The sequence below is a fragment of the Ambystoma mexicanum genome, chromosome 4p (assembly GCF_040938575.1).
Source record: "Ambystoma mexicanum isolate Mex_15411 chromosome 4p, UKY_AmexF1_1, whole genome shotgun sequence".
Classification (NCBI taxonomy): Eukaryota; Metazoa; Chordata; class Amphibia; order Caudata; family Ambystomatidae; genus Ambystoma; species Ambystoma mexicanum.
The window spans coordinates 29,468,251-29,488,609 of NC_090927.1; the positions used below are offsets into that span (position 1 = coordinate 29,468,251).

The 20,359-nt window shown below is 47.0% G+C and overlaps 1 protein-coding gene across 1 annotated transcript in view; it reads left to right on the forward strand.

Moving 5' to 3' along the window:
- LOC138452928 (NACHT, LRR and PYD domains-containing protein 12-like) overlaps positions 1 to 20,359 on the forward strand; it is a 716,497-nt gene that overhangs the window by 445,682 nt on the left and 250,456 nt on the right. The window contains exon 7 of the mRNA XM_069605289.1: positions 473 to 640. Within this exon, the coding sequence (XP_069461390.1) occupies positions 473 to 640 (168 nt within the window). The remainder of the gene's footprint in view (positions 1 to 472; positions 641 to 20,359) is intronic.

Below are 20,359 nucleotides of genomic sequence, written 5' to 3' on the forward strand. Positions count from 1 at the left end.
GTTGGTGTTATTCAATTCGTGCCTAACTTTGTTTTCCCCTCCCTTTTAAATTGCTGGAGTGCCATTTTGCTCCATTTTTGAGCTTAACTTGTCCAGAATCTATTGGATGGTGTGTAGTGTAATACGATTGTGATTTTCTGCTGCTTTACTTTAGTGAGCTGTTTTACAAATTAATGTGTAAATAAATGTATATTATTTTACTCAGAAACCTTGAGTCAGTGTTTGTCTGAACCATATTAATTGCTGTCCTTTGTGTAACTTCTGATACTGCTCACTTGCTCTTGAGATAAGTCTGGCTGCTCAGCCATCGCTACCGCTTTACTGTGTAGTACAGGCTTGTACCAAAGGTGAATTTGTACTGTCACTTGTAGTCTTAATTGTGTGTGGTGTTCCCAAAGGGTGCTGCATATGATTCTGCCTAACATGCTTGACCCGGCATGCTTCACCATGTCTGCCTCTCCTCTCCGTTCAGTTTGGAAGACTGCGCCCCCTCCGCTGATTGCTGCCAAGAGCTCTCCCTTCTACTCGCACATTCATCCCTGAGGGAACTCAACCTCTGTCACAACCGGCTTGGAAATTCAGGACTGGAGTCGATCTGCAGAGGACTGAAGCATCCCAACTGCAGAATCCAGACTCTCTGGTAAGCCCTCCAGGATTCCATACTTGCCTGCTTGGTGGATGTCTGTCCTTCCAGGGTGGAAGGGGTGGAGAAGGAGGAGGAGGAGGAGGAGGAGGAGAAGGAGGAGGGAGAGGAGAGGGAGGAGGAGGTAGAGGGGGAGGGGGAGAGGAGGACGACATGGAGGTGAGGGGGATGAGGGGGAGGGGAGGAGGAGGAGGAAGTATAGGAGAAGGAGGGGAGGAGGAGGAGGAGGAGGTATAGGAGGAGAAGGAGGAGGTGTAGGAGGAGGAGGAGGAGGCAGAGGCAGAGGAGGGGATGAGGAGGAGGAGGAGGAGGAGGCGGAGGAAGGGGAGGAGAAGGAGGAGGGAGAGGAGAGGGAGGAGGAGGTAGAGGGGGAGGGGGAGAGGAGGACGACATGGAGGGGAGGGGGATGAGGGGGAGGGGAGGAGGAGGAGGAAGTATAGGAGAAGGAGGGGAGGAGGAGGAGGAGGAGGTATAGGAGGAGAAGGAGGAGGTATAGGAGGAGGAGGAGGAGGCAGAGGCAGAAGAGGGGATGAGGAGGAGGAGGAGGAGGAGGCGGAGGAAGGGGAGGAGGAGGAGGAGGTATAGGAGGAGGGGGAGGAGGAGGAGGGGAGGAGGTGGAGGAGGTGGTATAAGAGGAGGGGGAGGAGGAGGAGGCATAGGGGGAGGTGGATGATGCAGAGGCAGAGGAGGGGGAGGAGGAGAAGGAGTAGGAGGAGGAGCGAGAGGAGGAGGAGGAGAAGGAGGAGGGAGAGGAGAGGGAGGAGGGGGAGGTGGAGGAGGCGGAGGCAGAGGAGAGGGAGGAGGAGGTAGAGGGGGAGGGGGAGAGGAGGACGACATGGAGGGGAGGGGGATGAGGGGGAGGGGAGGAGGAGGAGGAAGTATAGGAGAAGGAGGGGAGGAGGAGGAGGAGGAGGTATAGGAGGAGAAGGAGGAGGTATAGGAGGAGGAGGAGGAGGCAGAGGCAGAGGAGGGGATGAGGAGGAGGAGGAGGAGGAGGCGGAGGAAGGGGAGGAGGAGGAGGAGGTATAGGAGGAGGGGGAGGAGGAGGAGGGGAGGAGGTGGAGGAGGTGGTATAAGAGGAGGGGGAGGAGGAGTAGGAGGAGTAGGAGGAGGAGGAGGAGGAGGGGAGTAGGGGAGGAGGAGGAGTAGGAGGAGGCGGTAGCCGCAGAGTTGAGCTACTGAAGACATGTTCAGATGTTTGAGCGCATGTTTAATGCTTCTAATGTTGCCCGTAGGTTTAATCCCTTGGTTGTCCAGGGTATTCATCTTATGTCCACAGGGTCCAGCGTAAAACTGCTGATGATTTCATTCGCAGCATGAAAGCTCTCAATGTTCTCCTATTTCAAGAAACATGGGTCACGAGCCAGCTATTAGTAAAGGGCTTCTCCTGTTCCCATTCACCCACGAGTGCGACCATCGGCTCCAAACTCAAACCGACATGTTGGCAATCATTGAAGGAATTACCTGATAAAAAGGCGGTGCTGGCCAGAGACCTCACTTAGTTATGCCCGCAACAGATGACACGACAGGGGACTCACAAAACAGTCCATGGGAGCGCTCCCAAGGTAGACTGCTTTGATACATTAACTTGGGAGAGTGATCCTCCCAGGTCTGATCTTCTAACAGAACTTTCGATCTTTCACTGTCAACATTGTGCCATGCCATCGTCCTTGATCAGCCAGCAGTGTTCTAACTACGCTAGCTATAATCTTAGCTACACAAGGTTTTACAATACCCTAATCTTCGAATTTTTGTGGATTTCAATTTTTGCCATTATGCTCCTGCAGAAACCAGATTGGGCTAAATTACGGGGTATAATCTGCAGTCACGATCTCCCATCTTTAGCGATAAGCGCGTCCCATCGCGCGGAACACTTTGGATCTAAATCTGGTGAGAGGGCAGAGAGTTCAATTCTCGAACACCATTCCTTCTTCTTGGATCCACTATCTTGTCAGGTTTTTTTACTTCCCTTTCAGTCCATATCGCGTAGGAAAAAAGACATACGAAACATCCTATCTGATGATCTCGATGTTTAATTTACCCCCTGTATGTCATCATTACCTGCAACAGTGCCTTGCGATCCTTCAGAAACTTTCCTACTTTGGCCTACTTCCATTCAGAAGCAGTCCACTTCCGGGGTCTCAAAGCACTGAACCAAGAGTAGTGAAGCAAAGAGAAAGCCTGGAGGAAGTGACGAGATTGTCCTTCTTATGGCGCAACCGAAGACGCATTGGCTGCGTAGAAGAAAGCAATGCTTCTTGCCAAATCCTCATTCCTCCAGGGCCAAGTCTTGCAACGCTTAACACGCATAAAGAAGCGCTTGCTAACATTCAAAGGCTCAATTCTCCATCACAATCACTGGCTCCTTCCCTGGAGATGGCCAGTGATTGATTCAGGATGAAATCCTTCATGACATTAATCGGGGAGGGAGCACTCCGACGCAGCACTGTTTGATTTCCAGCCGGTCTCCACTGATGCAGGTGGGTCTGTTTATCTTTGGAAGGCAGGTCTCAAACAGCTAAGATGGGTTCCTTCAGGGAAAAATGCAAATACACCCATATGGGTAAGAAATGTAATTGTAAGTGTATTTAATGCAATTGTAAAGTCTATGGTGATTTGATTTGAGAAGGACCTGGTCACAATATTAGTAATAGCACCAATGCAGCCGAGGACAGAATCAACTTTGAGCTTGGTGCTTGCATGCGAAAGGGAGAAAGGTAGCTTAAAAATGCACAATGTATTTAATTGCACGTTTGCAATCTTCTCCACCAGCAAAATTATTTAAAGAAACACTTTTACTGACAAAAATATATTCAAGTGCTCTGAGCAAGTTGCTTCAGATGACTGCCGTTAGAGGAATATTAAGGATTAATTGAATTCAATGCATGCAGCTGTGTAAACTATCTCATGTGGACTGAAATGACCTTATGCGGTGAAACTGACCAGGCGTCACAGAGCCAGCCGCTGTGTTCATTTGGGCAGACTGAAGTCCTCCACGCATTGCATTGCGACTGTTGTGCTGTCAAAGGCCTGAAGAGAAGTGAATTTAGGGGGCAAGAGATTTAGCTGGGACCTGTATGCCCTTGCTGTCTGTGTTTATCCTACATTGCTGTTATCATAGATTTGATAAACCAACTTTACTCGAGATAGAGTTCTGCACCTGCTTTCCATGACAATTCTTTTATTTTCAAATCTACTGCCATCCTTTCTGGGGTTCCGCAGGGTTTTCCACTGTCACCCCTTTTATTTAACATGTGTCTCCAACCTCTGTTATACATTTAGTTTCAAGCTTAATCTTAAATTCCACTCAAATGCTGATTATTCTGAGATCTATTTCACAATGTCGTACCTCTCAACTAACACATTTTACTGTCCATTTTCCCTAACAAAGGCCTTTAAGTGGAGGGGGTCTGAAAATCCAAAATTCCTAATCATCCCCATTTTTCGGTCCAACTTCCCCAACACCCCTAATCATCCCCATGCCCTAGACATGGCTTTAGAATAGAAGGGTGCTGCATGTAACTGCTGCATGGGTTTTCGGGCCCGGATAGAGAAGTGCTTGCAAAAGGGAGACCTCATGTATCCAACATTGTGAACCATACAGCTAGCCAATGGTGTATGCCGACAACCTTCCACCACGTCAGTGCAAGGGTACATTCAATACGGTTATCTGAGTGCATAACGTCGCTCATATCTTTAGTGCAGTGTTGGGATGATCCCTGGTGCCATGCACAGAGTCTTCCTGCTCTGCTTTTAGTATGACAGAGGTGGGGGGGGGGCACTAGAGATGACGTCAGCTGCTCCTCTACATTCCCCCCTCTAGTCGAGTCCTCGACCACCTCCTCAATCTTTTCCACCTTCATTTACACTGTGTCTTCTTTCGGATCCATATCTTCGCCATGCCCCTCAGGTGATCTGCATTCTTTATATGTGCACCCACATTCCAAGTCCTATAGCAGCACTCCCCGAATGGTGGACAGAATACCCAATGTCCTATATATTTTTTGTAGCCTTTAGGGTAATATAACTTTGTTCCTGGGGGTGACACAGGACTTCTCTTTATATTGTCATGGGTGGAGCTCTCATTTTGCATGTGTTGAACAGTTTCAGCGTTTATATCAATCCTTATCTTCATCCCAACAGCTTTCTTTGCTGTCTTTTGAAATCGTGCAATGATGATTCTCAGAACGCAGAATCCCAACATCACCAACACTAGTATTGCTCATAGTATCTCGAAGGCATTGGCCATCCAGGTCAGAATCCAAGAAAACAAGGACAAGAACCACTCATCTCCTTTAGTCTGGTCTACTTCTTCTTCCATCTTTGTGTGCAGGTTTGACAATGTTGGGAAGTGGGCAGCTTCGCCCTACCACCATAGGCGCTTTAGAGTGAGGCGAAATGCATTCAAAGCACTATGATGGGCCAGAGGTAGGGGGAATGGTGAGAGGACCACCTCCCAATACAAAAGGACTCTACTCCAATATAACCAAATATAGTCTATCCACATAGTACAGCATACGGCGCGAGGAGCATTGCTGTTTTTGCATAGATATTAGTAACTACATGTATTTGAATTTGTATTTATTGTGTTTATATAGCACCTTAATCCAAAGCGCTTTACATTGTAGAAGGGAAGGCCTGTGCAGTAAATGCAGCATTGCATACACTAGGCCCAAATTGCGAGACAAGAGAAACCCCCAGCCATGCTTGAGCTCCCATGAGGACAGCCCACAACCCGAACCACCACAACGCGTATTCATTGTTCTAAAAGTGTTGCAAAGATGTTCGAGAGGAATGTGCCCTACAAGGCTGCGATCCCAGACTGGCGCCTGGTGTGTATGTTATCTTACACTGGCCAAAGCCTGACCCGGCCGATCCCCGGGCGACCATGAGTTATAGCCCATATAACTGACTAAAACCTAAGACCTCTGAATTCCATGGCACCAGGTGCCCTTTGATCACCAACCCTAAATTAACAAGTCCCAAGTCCTGAGATGTTCAAAATGCACATCATTGAAGCGACAATCGGGTGATTTGTATTGCGAGGTGCTGAGAGGGATACACTATAGTTCAACACGAGGGTGGAGACCTTGGAGACGGATGGCACAGATGAGAGTGAATGAAATGTATGTGTGAAGGTTAGAGTGCCCCAGAACCTCTTTGTGCCCATCTTAACGCCTGCCAATATACAGTATGAGTGATAAAGTAGAGCATAATTCATTTGTTTTCTGACCTTCGATGTGAGAATAAGATTATCACCGCAGCACCCATCTGATGGAAGTGGGACGGATTAGGCTGGAACCAATGGCCTGGCATCCCTAATGGTCAGGCGGATTCTGTATAGGCGCACACCAACCAACCGAGCAGGATTTTACCCTATGTATTGTGTCATGTATGACAATGTTTTTCTTTATAAGATTCTACTTGTACTACTTTTTGACAGACGATTTTAGCAGCAGAGTCCTTTGCTGTTGCTCTCATCTGCGTGTGAGATTAAAACTTGTTATCTTTACAAGATCGGCTTAGTGCTTTCTTCCCTAATGGGTTGTATTCTCTCTGGTATAAGCGTTCAGGTACTTGCCTTCAACAACATCATTATTGCCAATGTCAAAGTCCCGTTTTCTACATCATGGACAGGTAGGTACTCACAGCAAGAAGGCCATATCTTGGCGCAAACGCTACCTTCCATTGCTGTAATCAAGTCCAATACATTTCTGTACTGGAGGGCCATGAGCCGGATGGTCCCTTAGTTCTTCTTTGATTGCATTAAATCCTTTGTCGTGTTGATTGTTTGTAGCAGCTCCCAACTGGTGATCAGTAACCACATGGCATTCACTTCAGTCTGAAGTCCTGGCATAAATATGGATGTAAATATAATTGCCATCTTGCCAAGTAGTTTATGCTTATCTGAAATAATGTCATAAGCTTTTATCGACTTTGCTGAAAAATAGTTCTCTCTTTTCAGCTGAAGGTGGGTTAGTGACCTCTTCATTCTCTGGTGTTCATCCGTTTTGAGAAAGCTTTCAATTTGTAGATCACTGTGGTACTAGTGCTGGTATATTTATCAATAATAAATGAGCAGACTCCTCCCCATTCTGGTGGTAGCTTCATATATGCTCTTGATCCACAGGCCCAGTAGTGATCCATTGGGACTGCTGTCCCTCCCTTCATGCCTGGTACATAAAAAACACAACCACACTTGACATTTCCTTCAACATTTTATCATGCCGTTGTTTCTGAAACATAAGGATACATTCTTCAGTGGTAATATCTGCAATGGTCCCCCCTCATCGTCAACCCATGTTAATAAGCTTGTGATCTTAGGCCATTGGTCCTTACATTCTTTTTTTGCATTCATCATGACTTCTTCCCATTGTCCTGATAAGGCCATTGCTTTACACACTGAAGTGGGAGAATGGGATAACAACCTTTCCCCAATCTCATCCAGACCAAGGCCTAGGGGATCACGGCCCAGGCACTACCCACAAGAGGAGTTTGCTTACTTACCAGATGACAAAGTACCCTGTTTCAAAAGCTTACACGCACAAGGAGTATGCCCACCAGCACGCCATGCTCAAGCCAACGCCTGCAACATGGATCAGCTCGACTAGAACAACAGCCACAAGTATTCACATCGTTAGAGATGCCATGACGACATAGCCAACAGACAAGAACACATGTGCCACCATGCACACTGGTCACTCACACACCAACCCACACGAAGAACATACTCAGTGCTATGACATAGCAGACTGACTTACCCACGGACATGCATAGTTGTTATTTTTCACATAGGCCTTCTACAGCACAGCAGAAACGCAAGACGCCTGAAGAGCTTGTGTATATGCTTGCTGATGCTTTCTCGCTATCATATCATATCATATCATATCATATCATACCATATCATACCATATCATACCTATCTCTATGAAGACGTTACCATGTATATCTAATGCTGTGTATGACGCTTTGTCACCCTGCGACCCCCATAATGTGGATTATGTACCGCTACCCACGGACTAGGCCCAAGTAGGCCACAAGCAAGAGTCCCCAGGCAGGAGCCTCGCAAACGAAAATCCTCCCAGAACGAAATGCAAGTGCTGACCATGCAGAACGAGCCCCCAATGAGAGCCCACAGCCAAGGCCACGATGTTGCAACCCGCATGCCGCGCGCCCAGCACCAAGGTTACACCTGCAGGTGCCAAGCCCTCAGAGACAGAATACAAAATCTAATGCTCATAATTCTACTCCAGCTACGGTCTCCCCACACGTGACCAAGCCGAACTGACAAGGTGCCAAGCTTACGAGACAGAGAACCGCCAAGGTCCCGCGTCTGGGACACAATCTGCAACAACGAAGCGACAAGTTGGCCACCTACAGCGATGAGAAAGACCTGCTCACCAGCCCATAAGCAGACCTGTCCATTGTCCGCACAAACACATAGTTACACATTGTTGCTAATGTCAGGTGCACCGCGAGCTGGGAACAGCTATGGTCTCAGGCTTGGGGGCTCACGGGGGAACCAATCAGAATACAGGGGGCTAATCACTGACACTATTACTCTTAGCCAATCACCAAGGGTCCCCTTGTAACAATTCCAATGTAGCAACTGTTAGAGACAGCCCAAGTATACCACCTGCCCCGTCCTCATCCACTAACATTTCTTCCCATAGGATATCTATACTAACCCTACCACTCGGGGAACCAACCCGAAGTGGCGATAGGTTTTGTGATGATTTTCCCAGGTGACGCAAGTAGCGCGTCATACTGCTGTAAAAAGGGCCTGCGAGCCCCACTAAGGACGAGAGCCTCTCCGGATGCATACAGTCTAAGCGTATCCCTGCTGTTACTCTAATAAACAGCAGTAATTGCCTTGCTCCTTGTATGCGTGTGTCATACTCCTTTTGGGATGCAGGAGGAGTTGGGGCCTCCCCAGCCCCGGGGGTCCGCGGACGGCTCTGCCGGCCCCCAGGAGATCACCCTGACAAGTTGGAGGCACTGCTGAGATCTGTTTGAGGTCTATTACCCTGAGAGCACCATTCCAGGGCCTCTTGCAGCGAGGAGACCCGGCAGCACGGCCCCCTCTGCCGTTGCCCCCTTTTGAGGACTACAGGACCATTGTGGAACTGTAAGAAGACCGGACAGCGCAACCTGGATATTTTCCCTCGGGAGCCGACTTGAGAAGTATCCCGCCCGCGGTTGGCGAGTGTCCAGACGTGGTCCAGACGAGGGGAGGTGGCAAGCCGCTTTGGAGGGGTGCACGCAGTCGGGCAGTCCCGCCTCAAGAGGACTTGGTGAGTATGACATACCCAACAAGCAACGTAATGTTGTGCGTGAGGGGGGAGGAATTGTGAAAAGGGTGGCGGGAGGTGTTTACAGTGTGTTGTAAAAGATTTGATAAATAAGTGACGATAGACGAGTGAGCGGTGGCTGGACAGGCACGAGGGCTGTCTTCTACCGCGTCACGGAGCGAATTGGGTGGACCCGAAAGGTACCACGTGTGGTTGTCAGAAGGCACTGATTTGTCCAGATCGCGGGCACCTGTAGGGAAGGGGTGCGGCTTTCCTATGAATTGGCGTTATAGATCAATGAGTAGATGAGGATCCCTACTAATTGAGTGTTGAAGCTCGTTAGGTAGATGAAGTATCCCCGCAGGAGGTAGCTAGATTGTTCCCGAGCGCGGAAGATAATTGGCTGGTTAAGCTCCCCTGGTGAGGGGCGTATCATAGGCGAGGCAATGCAGCGTGCGCAGTCCGATTATAAGAGTTTATTGTGGGTTACCTTGCTCCGGTTGAAGTGAGAGGATAGCTGTGGGGTTTACGGGGGACAAAAGGGGGTAAAACATATTGCGTGCTCTTTCATCTTATAACGGTTTCTTACCGGTAAACCGTACTGGTGACATCAAGGGGGACAAATAATAAAGGAAAAAGAACTGTACATTTGCAATTGTATTACTTTTCAGCGGACGGTCGGAAGTCCCCAGTTTACGGGGCCAGGTAAAGAAGGTTGATATTGGGGAAAAAAAACTGTAACATGGCCACATACTACGGGTCGGGGTCTGGAGTGAGGGGAAACATTTTAACTACACATTTTCACATCACTATCACCACACAAGGAGAAGATTATCAAGTACAGTATCGACTGGACTCAAGGAACAGACAACAAAATACTGACAACATGGCCGCCTAACGGCACCTTTGACTCATACACCCAAAGCTCGCTATTGACATACATACACAACACATACAAAGGAAAGAAATTAGCTCACCATATAGAGATGTTTAACTTATGAAAGATGTTCCAGGGAGTCAGGCCAGGGGCAATGGGGATGTTTACTATGGAAGGGGCAGCAGAGGAGAAAGGGAGCAAAGCAACAAAGGGAGGCAAAGAGGAGAAGCAGAAGGGAGGGGGCCTGGGCACGGCAAGGAGCAATGCACTATGCACAGAAGAGGGCAAGAAGGAGAAAGAAGGATCAGGTGCAGTATCAGAAGAGGAGGTGAAAAAGGAAGGGACAGAAGATATGCCTCTGGGGAAGATAGTGAAGAAGGAAGAAGGAGGGTTGTACCCAGTAACGGAATTAATAGAAGCCGCCAGACAACAACTGACAGCCACTGAGGGGTACTCAAACCCTGCATACAGCCCTTCACCATATGCCGCTACAGATAGCTACCAGAGGGAGGAGGAGGTGACGAGCACGATAGGTTCAAACTCCACGCAGGCAGGCATGAAGGGAGGAAAGAAAAGTGGGGAACACATCACAAACATAGGACCAGACAAATGGATAGCAGCACAGGTGCTCTTGAAGCTACGGGGGACACTAACAGGGGAAGAAGAGGACGCAGTGAGGAGGGTGACTAAGGAAGACACGGATAACACACAGACAGGGACAGAGGTGAGTAAGAGAAGAGAAGGCCAACTGTCACAGGTAAAGGAAGAAATGCTGGAGGAAAGGTTGGCTGAATTAAGAGACGCACGAAGTGCACTGATCAGACAGCTCGAGCAAGAAACACGAGGAAGGAAGAAGGAGAGAAAGGAGAATAGGAACGAGCAGGAGAGGATGAAGGAGCGAATGGAAGAGAGGAAGAAGGAAGCGGAGTGGATGAAGGCAATAGCAGAGAGAGTATCACGCAGGGAGCAACGAAAAATGAAACGGAAGGAGGAAGAGACGGAAAGGGAAATGGAACCGTGGAAAAAGAAAATACTATCTGAAAGCGCCCGGAAATATGAAGAAGGTAAAGTAATAGAGAGCATATTAAAAAGGGAAAGGGAAAAATCGGAAAGGAAGGAAGAGGAAGAGAGGATATTAGCGAAGGTAAGAACATACACACGCCAGGACACGGAGGTGGCTACAACGTCAACTCAAGGGGCAGCTGTTAAAGGAGAAGAGCACAAGGAAGCAGACTTAATAGATTTAAGGACGGTGACAGTGGGTGGAAAACGCACAGAGTGGGGATTGTCTTTTCTTGATGGATTTTGCAGCGAGGAGGAAGAATGTGTAGGGAAAAGTGGAGGAGATGGCAATGGGGAAAGTTTAGACAAACTGTACATTACACGCACCAACCGCGAGTCACCATGGTAATGCGGAAGAAGGGAAGACGATAAGAAAGGTGAAGAGCAGGTAAGAGGGGTAGAAAGGAGAACGTCACAACCATTAACACTGACACCAGTACAAACACCACGCCCTCTAACAACACAACATCTAGCACCACGCCCAATGACACCAACCCCTGTGCTCACCCCATATGTCGACAGACTTAGGGACCTCCCAGGACGCAGACAGGAAGAACGGGCAAGCATGCCCACAATGAGAGAAGAGGGCAAAAGGAGAGGGAGGAAAAATGAAGGGGATGATAAAGAAATTAACTGTAATATTGATGTGATTGAAGAATTACCCGACACAGAGGAACAGGATGAATACACTGACATAACCCCACGGGCACGGGGGGAGATGAGGCGGTACAAGTTAATGCCACTTCTGGAAAGAGGAGGGGCCAGACCACAATATGTCCCCTGGAAGCATACCGACTAAGAGAATATTAAATGCATACCCCCATCACTAGGTGGAGGAGCAGGAAAGTGGATATATGAGATGGAAAAATACACTGCGGGGCAGAAATTAGTGGTGGGGACATGAAGGGACTGCTAATATCAATATTGGGGGATGCTGCAGATGACATATGGAAAAGGGCAGGCTTCCCAAGGGTCACAATAACTGACACATCACATGATGGAGCGCCATTTGCCAACTGCAGACATGCGCTGTGGCAGGCTCTAAGGGTCCAGTACCCAGACACGTCAGACATAGGAGCTATAACATCACGCAAGATGCGTGACAATGAAGATCCTGTTGATTACATCCAGGAGATTCAGGAGATGTGGCGCCTTGAAACTAGGGAGCAGTGGGATAAAACATCAGCAATTTTTTACCACATATTAGTACAAGGGCTCCGGGAGCAAGTACAAAGACAGCTGAAGAAAATAGTGGGGATGGAAGCTAAGGCCTGGCCGGAAATACATTTAACTATAGTTCACCACTGCAGGATGTGGCAAAAAAAAGATGAAACAAAAGGAGGAAGATAGAAAGGCAGAAGAGGCAAAATTGGTGCAGAAAAAGCTATCTAAATATGCCATGGAACGAGCACTGATAAAAACGCTCGTGGTAGCAACACCAACCCCCACACAAGTAACGGTTGCACAAGACACAACACAGCAACAGGTTACACAATTACAACAGCCAACCCAATTTATTACACAGCAGATGCCCCCGCCCCCACCATACACGGCACACGCAGGAGGAGGATATATGCCAATGGGAAATGGATACTATAACAACTACAGGGGGAGGGGCGGCATGATGAGAGGGAGGGGCTATGGCCAACCTGAGGGTTCTGGGGCTACTACCCAAATGGACAGCAAGGATACCAGGACAACACGGGGGGTTTCCCATGGCAGGCCAGAGAACCACCAATATGTTGGGTTTGCGGGATGGTGGGACACATGTCACGCACTTGCAGGATGCGGCCCACCCAAACAGCCTGGGGGTACAAGGGCAGCAAGGGCCTATGGGGGAACCACAAGCTTACCAACAACAACAGGGAACACAACAATGCCTACCACTACAACAAGCACCACTGCAACAACCACAGCAGCAGGTACAAACATACACACCACCACAGCAACAGGTGATAGCAACGCAACAGCATCAAGTGCAACCGGTACAGCAGTTTACACAAATACAGGACAATGCAGTATCAACAACTGATGAAACACTACAGCAGACACAGCTGGGGAAGGTAACAATATTGGGTCACAACCCTTACACAGGAAGCGGTCAGTCACTATATCCACAATAGGACAACCCACAGATGTCTTTGATGTGTCCCATCCTATCAGTAACACCTAATAGTGCGGAGGAACCACGCATACAGGTAGCGATAGGTGACAAAAAATGTTCCTTCCTAGTTGACACCGGGGCCACTAGGTCCTGCATAAGGGAGGGTAATTTTAAAATGTCAGGCGAAGCCATGCACACTCAAGGATTCTCTGGGGCTCGAGGGTTGGTTCCCTTCACTGATAACATATCTTTATCTATAGGAGATCACGACATGTCTCTCCCACTTCTGTACGCGAAGAAGTCACCAGTAAACATACTTGGGAGGGACATAATGAGCAGATTGAATATGACAATCTCCTTCACGGAGAAGGGTATAATTTTCTCTACACCAGGAATTAACATGCTCACAGCACGACAAATACTGCAGGCTTACTGTGGCAAAACAGTGGCCCGGGCTGAGCCTGTAGATGCAGAGATATTCCAATATGGGACAGACATGGCAATTACATGGTTGCCTGGAATTGAGGGCAAAATTTGGAGGAGGCCAGCAGCTTACCTATTCAGACCGGAAACACCAGCAAGTGAAAAGGAGGGGAAAATGATTTCAGTAAGCATCAAGAGCATTATGGCAACTGCAGACTACATCACAGTACATGCCCAGGACAGGGAGGGGAGGGCCTGGAGAGCTGTAATAGCACTGGCTGAGGGGTGCAGGCTCACACAGGTGTCTGATGAGGAGCTCTTCTCAGACAATAATGGAGAGGGAGAGATGGTGTTTGGGATTAGCATTAACATCTGGTTGAAGGTAACATACAAGCAGGTGGCGCTAAAAATGGCAATGGCACTAGAGGCACCTGCCCCTACACCAGTACCATTTTACGAGGAAGACCTGGCAGCTGTACCAACATCTCTTGGACCACCAGTCCATATGACGTTAGCTGCATCAAGAGCATTGGTGGCGTAAAAATAAAATTGAAAAAAGGAGCAATGCTACCGAGAGTGAAACAATACCCACTATCAAAAGAGGCAGATGAGGGCATATATGAAACAATAACCACCCTAATAAACAATGGTATATTAGTACCATCAGAATCACCTTGCAACACTGCTGTGTACCCTGTACGCAAGGCGAAAGGAGGGTCTTGGTGTTTTATCCAGGACCTGAGGCCCTTGAATGACATTGTGGAGGCGGAGTACCCCATAGCAGCTGACCCAGTCACCATACTATGTGGAATACAAGCAGAGGCATCACGGTTTACCATGATTGACCTCAAAAAAGGTTTTTTTCTCGATACCTATGCACCCAGACTCACAGGGCCTGACGAGCTTCACATACCGCAACACAAAGTGGAAACAAACAAGGTTGCCCCAAGGGTACTGTGAGTCACCATCCATCTTCAACAGAGTGATACAAATGGATTTGGGAAACATTGAGATGGAGAGCATGGTGCTGCAATACGTAGATGACATCATCATTTGCAGCACCACAGAAGAAAGGTGTAGGAAGGACTCAGTTAAGATGCTCACAGTGTTAGCTGAGAAGGGGTACAAGGTAGACAAGGAAAAGCTGCAGTACTGCCAAGAACAGGTGCTCTACATTGGTCAGCTCATCTCACAGAATGGAAGGAACATTGCACCACAAAGGGCACAAGCGTTAACAAACACCCCACAACCACAGACAGTGAGAGCAGCAATTTCTGGGCCTATGCAACTACTGCAGGGTGTGGGTTTTTGACTACAGCTCATACATAGGACCCCTGCTCGAGGCCCTCAGAGAAGCACAGAAGGGGACAAAAGGTTGGGGTGGACAAGAGAAATGAAAGAGGCATTTGAAGAATTAAAACACGCCATCTCAACAGCATCAGTGCTGGCCACTCCAAACTATGAACACCAATTTTTTATCTTCTCACATTGCGACTCAGCAGTAATGAAGGCAGTACTGACACAAAAAACAAGCATGGGACACAAGCCTGTAGCATTCTACAGCGGACACCTGGACCCTGTAATGTTAGGTCACTTCCCTTGCGAACAGAGTTTGGCCGCCACAGCCTTTGCGTTGGAAAAATCCTCAGCAATAACAATGGGGTGCCCTACCACACTATTTGTGGAGCACACCCTCTTTGCCATTCTGAACAAGCCCAAATCAACATTGACCACACAGAGAGCATCAGGCTACGAAATAATTCTATCCAGACCAGAATTAACAATTGTAAGGTGCAGCAATGTAAACCCAGCGAGATTTATAGCAGAGGTAGTTGAAGATGGTGACTACGCTCATGATTGCACACAGGCCATCGAAATGTACTCCAGCACAAGAAAGGTTGAGGAAAATGCCCTAGAGGGGGGAGAGATACTGTTCATTGATGGGTCCTCAACAATTGACCAGAGTGATGGGGTAAGAAGGACAGGAGCAGCAGTGGTCAGGCTAACAGAGGATTGGATGTATGTACCAGTAAAATGTGTACAGCTGCCACAACATTACTCGGCCCAAGCGGCAGAACTAGTCGCCCTAATTTTGGCTCTAAAAGAGAGCTATGATAAAAGAGTAACAATATATTCAGACAGTGCATATGTAACATCAACGGTACACTCAGGATTAATAAAATGGCAACAAAGGGGGTTTAGAAGAGCTGATGGTACCCCGGTACAACACGCCCTCCTACTTGCTGAACTGATTGAAGTAATTAATGAACCTAGAGAAATAGCACTGGTGAAGTGTCAGGCACAAACCAACGGGGATGACCCCGTTTCAGAAGGTAATGAAACAGCAGACGCACATGCCAAACATGCTGCATATTTTGGCGAGATGTGGACCCTCCCAGAAAAAACGAAAGATAAAGGGAGGGCGGAAGCAAGACAGATGCTGATGAAGGAGGGATATACACACATCCCTGAAACACAGATAATGGAATTACAGGCAGCAGCACCAATGGCGGAAAAGGAGCTATGGGTCAAAAGAGGGTGCACAATGTCCCCCACAGATGCATTATGGCGTGAGAATAATACAGGCAAGGTGGTGATGCCCCTAGCACTATTGAAAACAGCCCAACACACAGGAAAGGAAGTGATTGCAGCACGAATAAAGGAGGACTGGTTCTGTCCCGAGTTAAATTTACATGTTGCAAACTTTATTGGCAGAATACAAAATCTAATGCTCATAATTCTACTCCAGCTACGGTCTCCCCAAATGTGACCAAGCCGAACTGACAAGGTGCTAAGCTTACGAGACAGAGAACCACCAAGGTCCCGCGTCTGGGACACAATCTGCAACAACGAAGCGACAAGTTGGACACCTACAGCGATGAGAAAGACCTGCTCACCAGCCCATAAGCAGACCTGTCCATTGTCCGCACAAACACATAGTTACACATTGTTACTAATGTCAGGTGCACCGTGAGCTGGGAACGGCGATGGTCCCAGGCTTGGGGCTCGCAGGGAAACCAATCAGAATACAGGGGGCTAATCACTGACACCATTGCTCTTAGCCAATCACCAAGGGTCCCCTTGTAACAATTCCAATGTAGCAACTGTTAGGGACAGCCCAAGTATACCACCTGCCCCGTCCTCATCCACTAACATTTCTTCCCATAGGTTATCTATACTAACCCTACCACTCGGGGAGCCACCCCGAAGTGGCGATAGGTTTTGTGATGATTTTCCCAGGTGACGCAAGTAGCCCGTCATACTGCTGTAAAAAGGGCCTGCGAGCCCCACTAAGGACGAGAGCCTCTCCGGATGCATACGGTCTAAGCGTATCCCTGCCGTTACTCTAATAAACAGCAGTAATTGCCTTGCTCCTTGTGTGCGTGTGTCATACTCCTTTTGGGACGCGGGTGGAGTTGGGGCCTCCCCAGCCCCGGAGGTCCGCAGACGGCTCTGCCGGCCCCCGGGAGATCACCCAGACAACACAACTAGCCCATCTGCCCATCCGTCTAGAGTCAAGACTGTTCTCTTGATTTGTAATTGGCCTCTCTCCCAGCATTCTCATATTTCTTTCCCTGTTTTATCCTTGCATTGTAACATCCGATTTTCCTTGACCCTGATCCCTGCTCCATTTATTCCAGGCTGATCATATTTTATCATTTGGTTAATAGACGCTTGCTTTAACAGTCTCTTGCTTTTGTCTCAACTTCATCTTTTGCAAACACTTGACTTCTCTTTGGGATTTCGCCTTATTCATCCATACCAATGAAGCCGTCTTACCATGGAATTGTCCTCTGGTTAGGCAAAGTGCAAGGTGTGTCAAGCAGTGTGCCTTTTTTATTGGTACGTCTGTCGCTATGAATATTTTATATGCTCCCATAGCATAAGGAATAAAGGAACATACATAACAGCTTTCATCTGATGTTTTTCTCCCCACTTTCATCATTTGTTGATACCACATGTTATTCTTTAAATGGACCGAATTATCAAGATATGAATTTATATGTACATGATCTCCCTCAATATCTCTTTTAAGTCGGACAACAGCATACGCATCAATCCAAATGAACGTATTGGTCTTCTTGCACACATAGTACTTCTTGTATTCTGAAATATTCTCATTATCTTTCTCTTTAAATGTGTGTTTAGGTCACTTTCATCAAGTTCTACCCCTCTTTACAATAAATTTTGCAAAATAATTGCAATGATAACTCTTAAAATTATAGGGCCGTTTTTAGGATCCTGCAAAAATGTAACTGCCTCCATGTTTTGTCTTACTAAGGCAAGGTAAGACTGAAGAATATAGGTGAAAAGAGCATGCAAAAAAGTTCAGAAATGTTCTTTTATTCTGATGCATCATTGGTTTTGACATTGGTAGTCAATCTTGTTGTCATCCATGGAACTTCTTCTCTTGCTTCACTGTCATCAGTTGCTGGAGGGGTATGGGTCTCTCCTTTGTAGAGCTTTATGTCAATCAGATGCAGCCAAGCTCTTCTATCTTTTAATTTGACAGCTGTGGGTGTGACCTCCTCTACTAGGTACGGTCCTTCAAAACAGGGCTTATTCCAAGTGCGCACAAAGCTACGCACTAGCACCTGGGCCCCTGGGTACAAACTAGGCTGTTTTAGTAATTTGCTGGGATCACTGGTTTGTCTGTCTTACTCATTATTCTTCGACCCTTCCCTCTGCTGATTGATCTGTTGAGAAATAAAAGAAACACTAGCGGTCATATTTGTCAAATCATCATGCATCTCATCACCTAAAGCCCTTGCTACACTGTGGGCATCAGTTTCTGTTCTAGTGGGAGGACCAAGGCGTACTCTCATGAGATATCCAGTCATCAAATCATGTGGCTTCAGGTGGTGATCTGAACCGGGCTGATTTCTTAGTGCAAACAAAGCAAGGGGCAGACAATGGAGCCACTCCTTTTTCAAGGTAATCTCATATTTCGCTATCCTTTCTTAGAGTAGTCTATTTAATCTCTCAGAGATACCATTGGACTGTGGCTGATAAGCAGCTGAAAATGTATGTTTTATATCTGATAAAAGCACTATCTAGTCAAATAACTAATTTACAAAATGTGGGCAATTGTCAGTCCGCAGGACTTCGCACATGTCCCATTCAGGGAATACTACACGCACAAGGAACTTGGCAGCACATGTAGCATCGGGGTTGGACCTGCAACGATCCATCTGGAAAAGAGACAAACTACCACTAACATGCACCTCTATCCATGGCATACTTGCAACATATCCACATATTCTATGTAGATGCTGAAAAGGACCATTAGGCCTTGGGATTGCCCCTCTCACTGTCCTTAAGGTGTGTCCTGCTGTGAACTTCTGGCATACAAAGCAGTTCACAACAAACTGTGCCACATGTTTCAATAAATTTGGTGTGAATCGGTCTTCTCCAATTGATGCAGCAAGACTCTCTTGTCGTATGAGCTGGGAAGTGAAGCGGCTCCAGTGCCACCTTCAATAATACTAGAGGCATAACTCACTTTCCAGTGTTATACTGTCTCCATAGAGCCTCAGTGGAGGATAAAGAACACCCCCCATTTTTTCCAAAGGTCCTGCTCTTCCTGTGGGGCTCGACCTTGCAATTCAATTAATTGTACAATGGATAACATAGTAAACCCTTCCGTCATCACCATGCACCATCCGGACATTGTTTACCACTCTCTACATCAAAATCAGAAATGTTTGGGAAATATGCTGTCGTTTTGGCTTCTACGTCTGCGGCTTTGTTACAGCGAGAAATCAAATCTGCCCTTTTAGTTTGGGCTGCGCGCTTCACACCTGCGATAGCCAATGGATGCCTCAATACTTTAATAAGCTTGTACAATAGTGGTGCATATTGCATGGGTGAGCCATCTGCGTGGAGGAAACCCCTTCTTTCCAATGTGACAATCCTGCGTGTACGTTTGACATCACATAGGCGGAGACAGAGTACACTGTCACTTCCTCGTATTCTTATATCTGGAGTGCGGCGATAAGCACCACTTATGCAGCTCGAATAGCCACCCCATCTGAAGACCTTTCTTTCATTCCAATGAATAGTACAGAGAAAGTAGATTCTCTGTTTTCTTTTAAATCTATAAATACTGCAGAACATCTAGATTATATGAAATACATGCACCCTACTTCTTGTCTGGGTGAGAGCCTTCCCTCTAAGTTCACCCTTAATCACAGGAGTATTTTCAGTCCATTTCGTATTCGCTTCATAAATGCATCATTCCTACATAATTATGTCCCGAAGAAACTAAAGAAGGTAACGGTGACTCCTATCATAAAAAAAACAGAGAAAAGTCCCCAAGATAGTACTAATCTTCGCCCAATAACACATACACTATTTCTACTAAAAATACTTGACAAAGTGACCACTTGTCAACTACAGAATTTCTTAAAGGATTCTGAAATTCTGCAACAGAAACAATCCGGATTTAGACAGCAACATAGTACTAAGAGTGCTCTGCTGGACTTACAATCCAACATGCTTGATTTCATTGATTGCAGTAAACGTGGCCTGCTTGTCCTATTGGATTTATCCATGTCTTTTGATTTAATAGATCACAAAGGAATCTTTACCATGCTGTAAGCAGTTAGCAATGTTCCCCAAGTGCCGTTAAATGGATCCAATCCTTTCTAACAGATAGCATATCTGCCAATCACTGGGGCGATAAAACCTCTGATTTCTTGCCTATTACATGTGGAGTCCCTCAGGGAGCCTGCTTGTCTCTGGCATAGTTTAACATCTATATGAAACCTTTGTGGGACATCCTGGGTAATATGAACATTATATTGACAAATTATGCAGATGATACGCAGTTGCTTATGGAATTAACTGGAGACTATGACCATGACACTTTGAAAATCAAGTATGTCGATGGGACCATAAAACAATGGATGCAAGAACATTGGATGTTCTTGAATGGGACGAAAACAGAATTGTTTTTT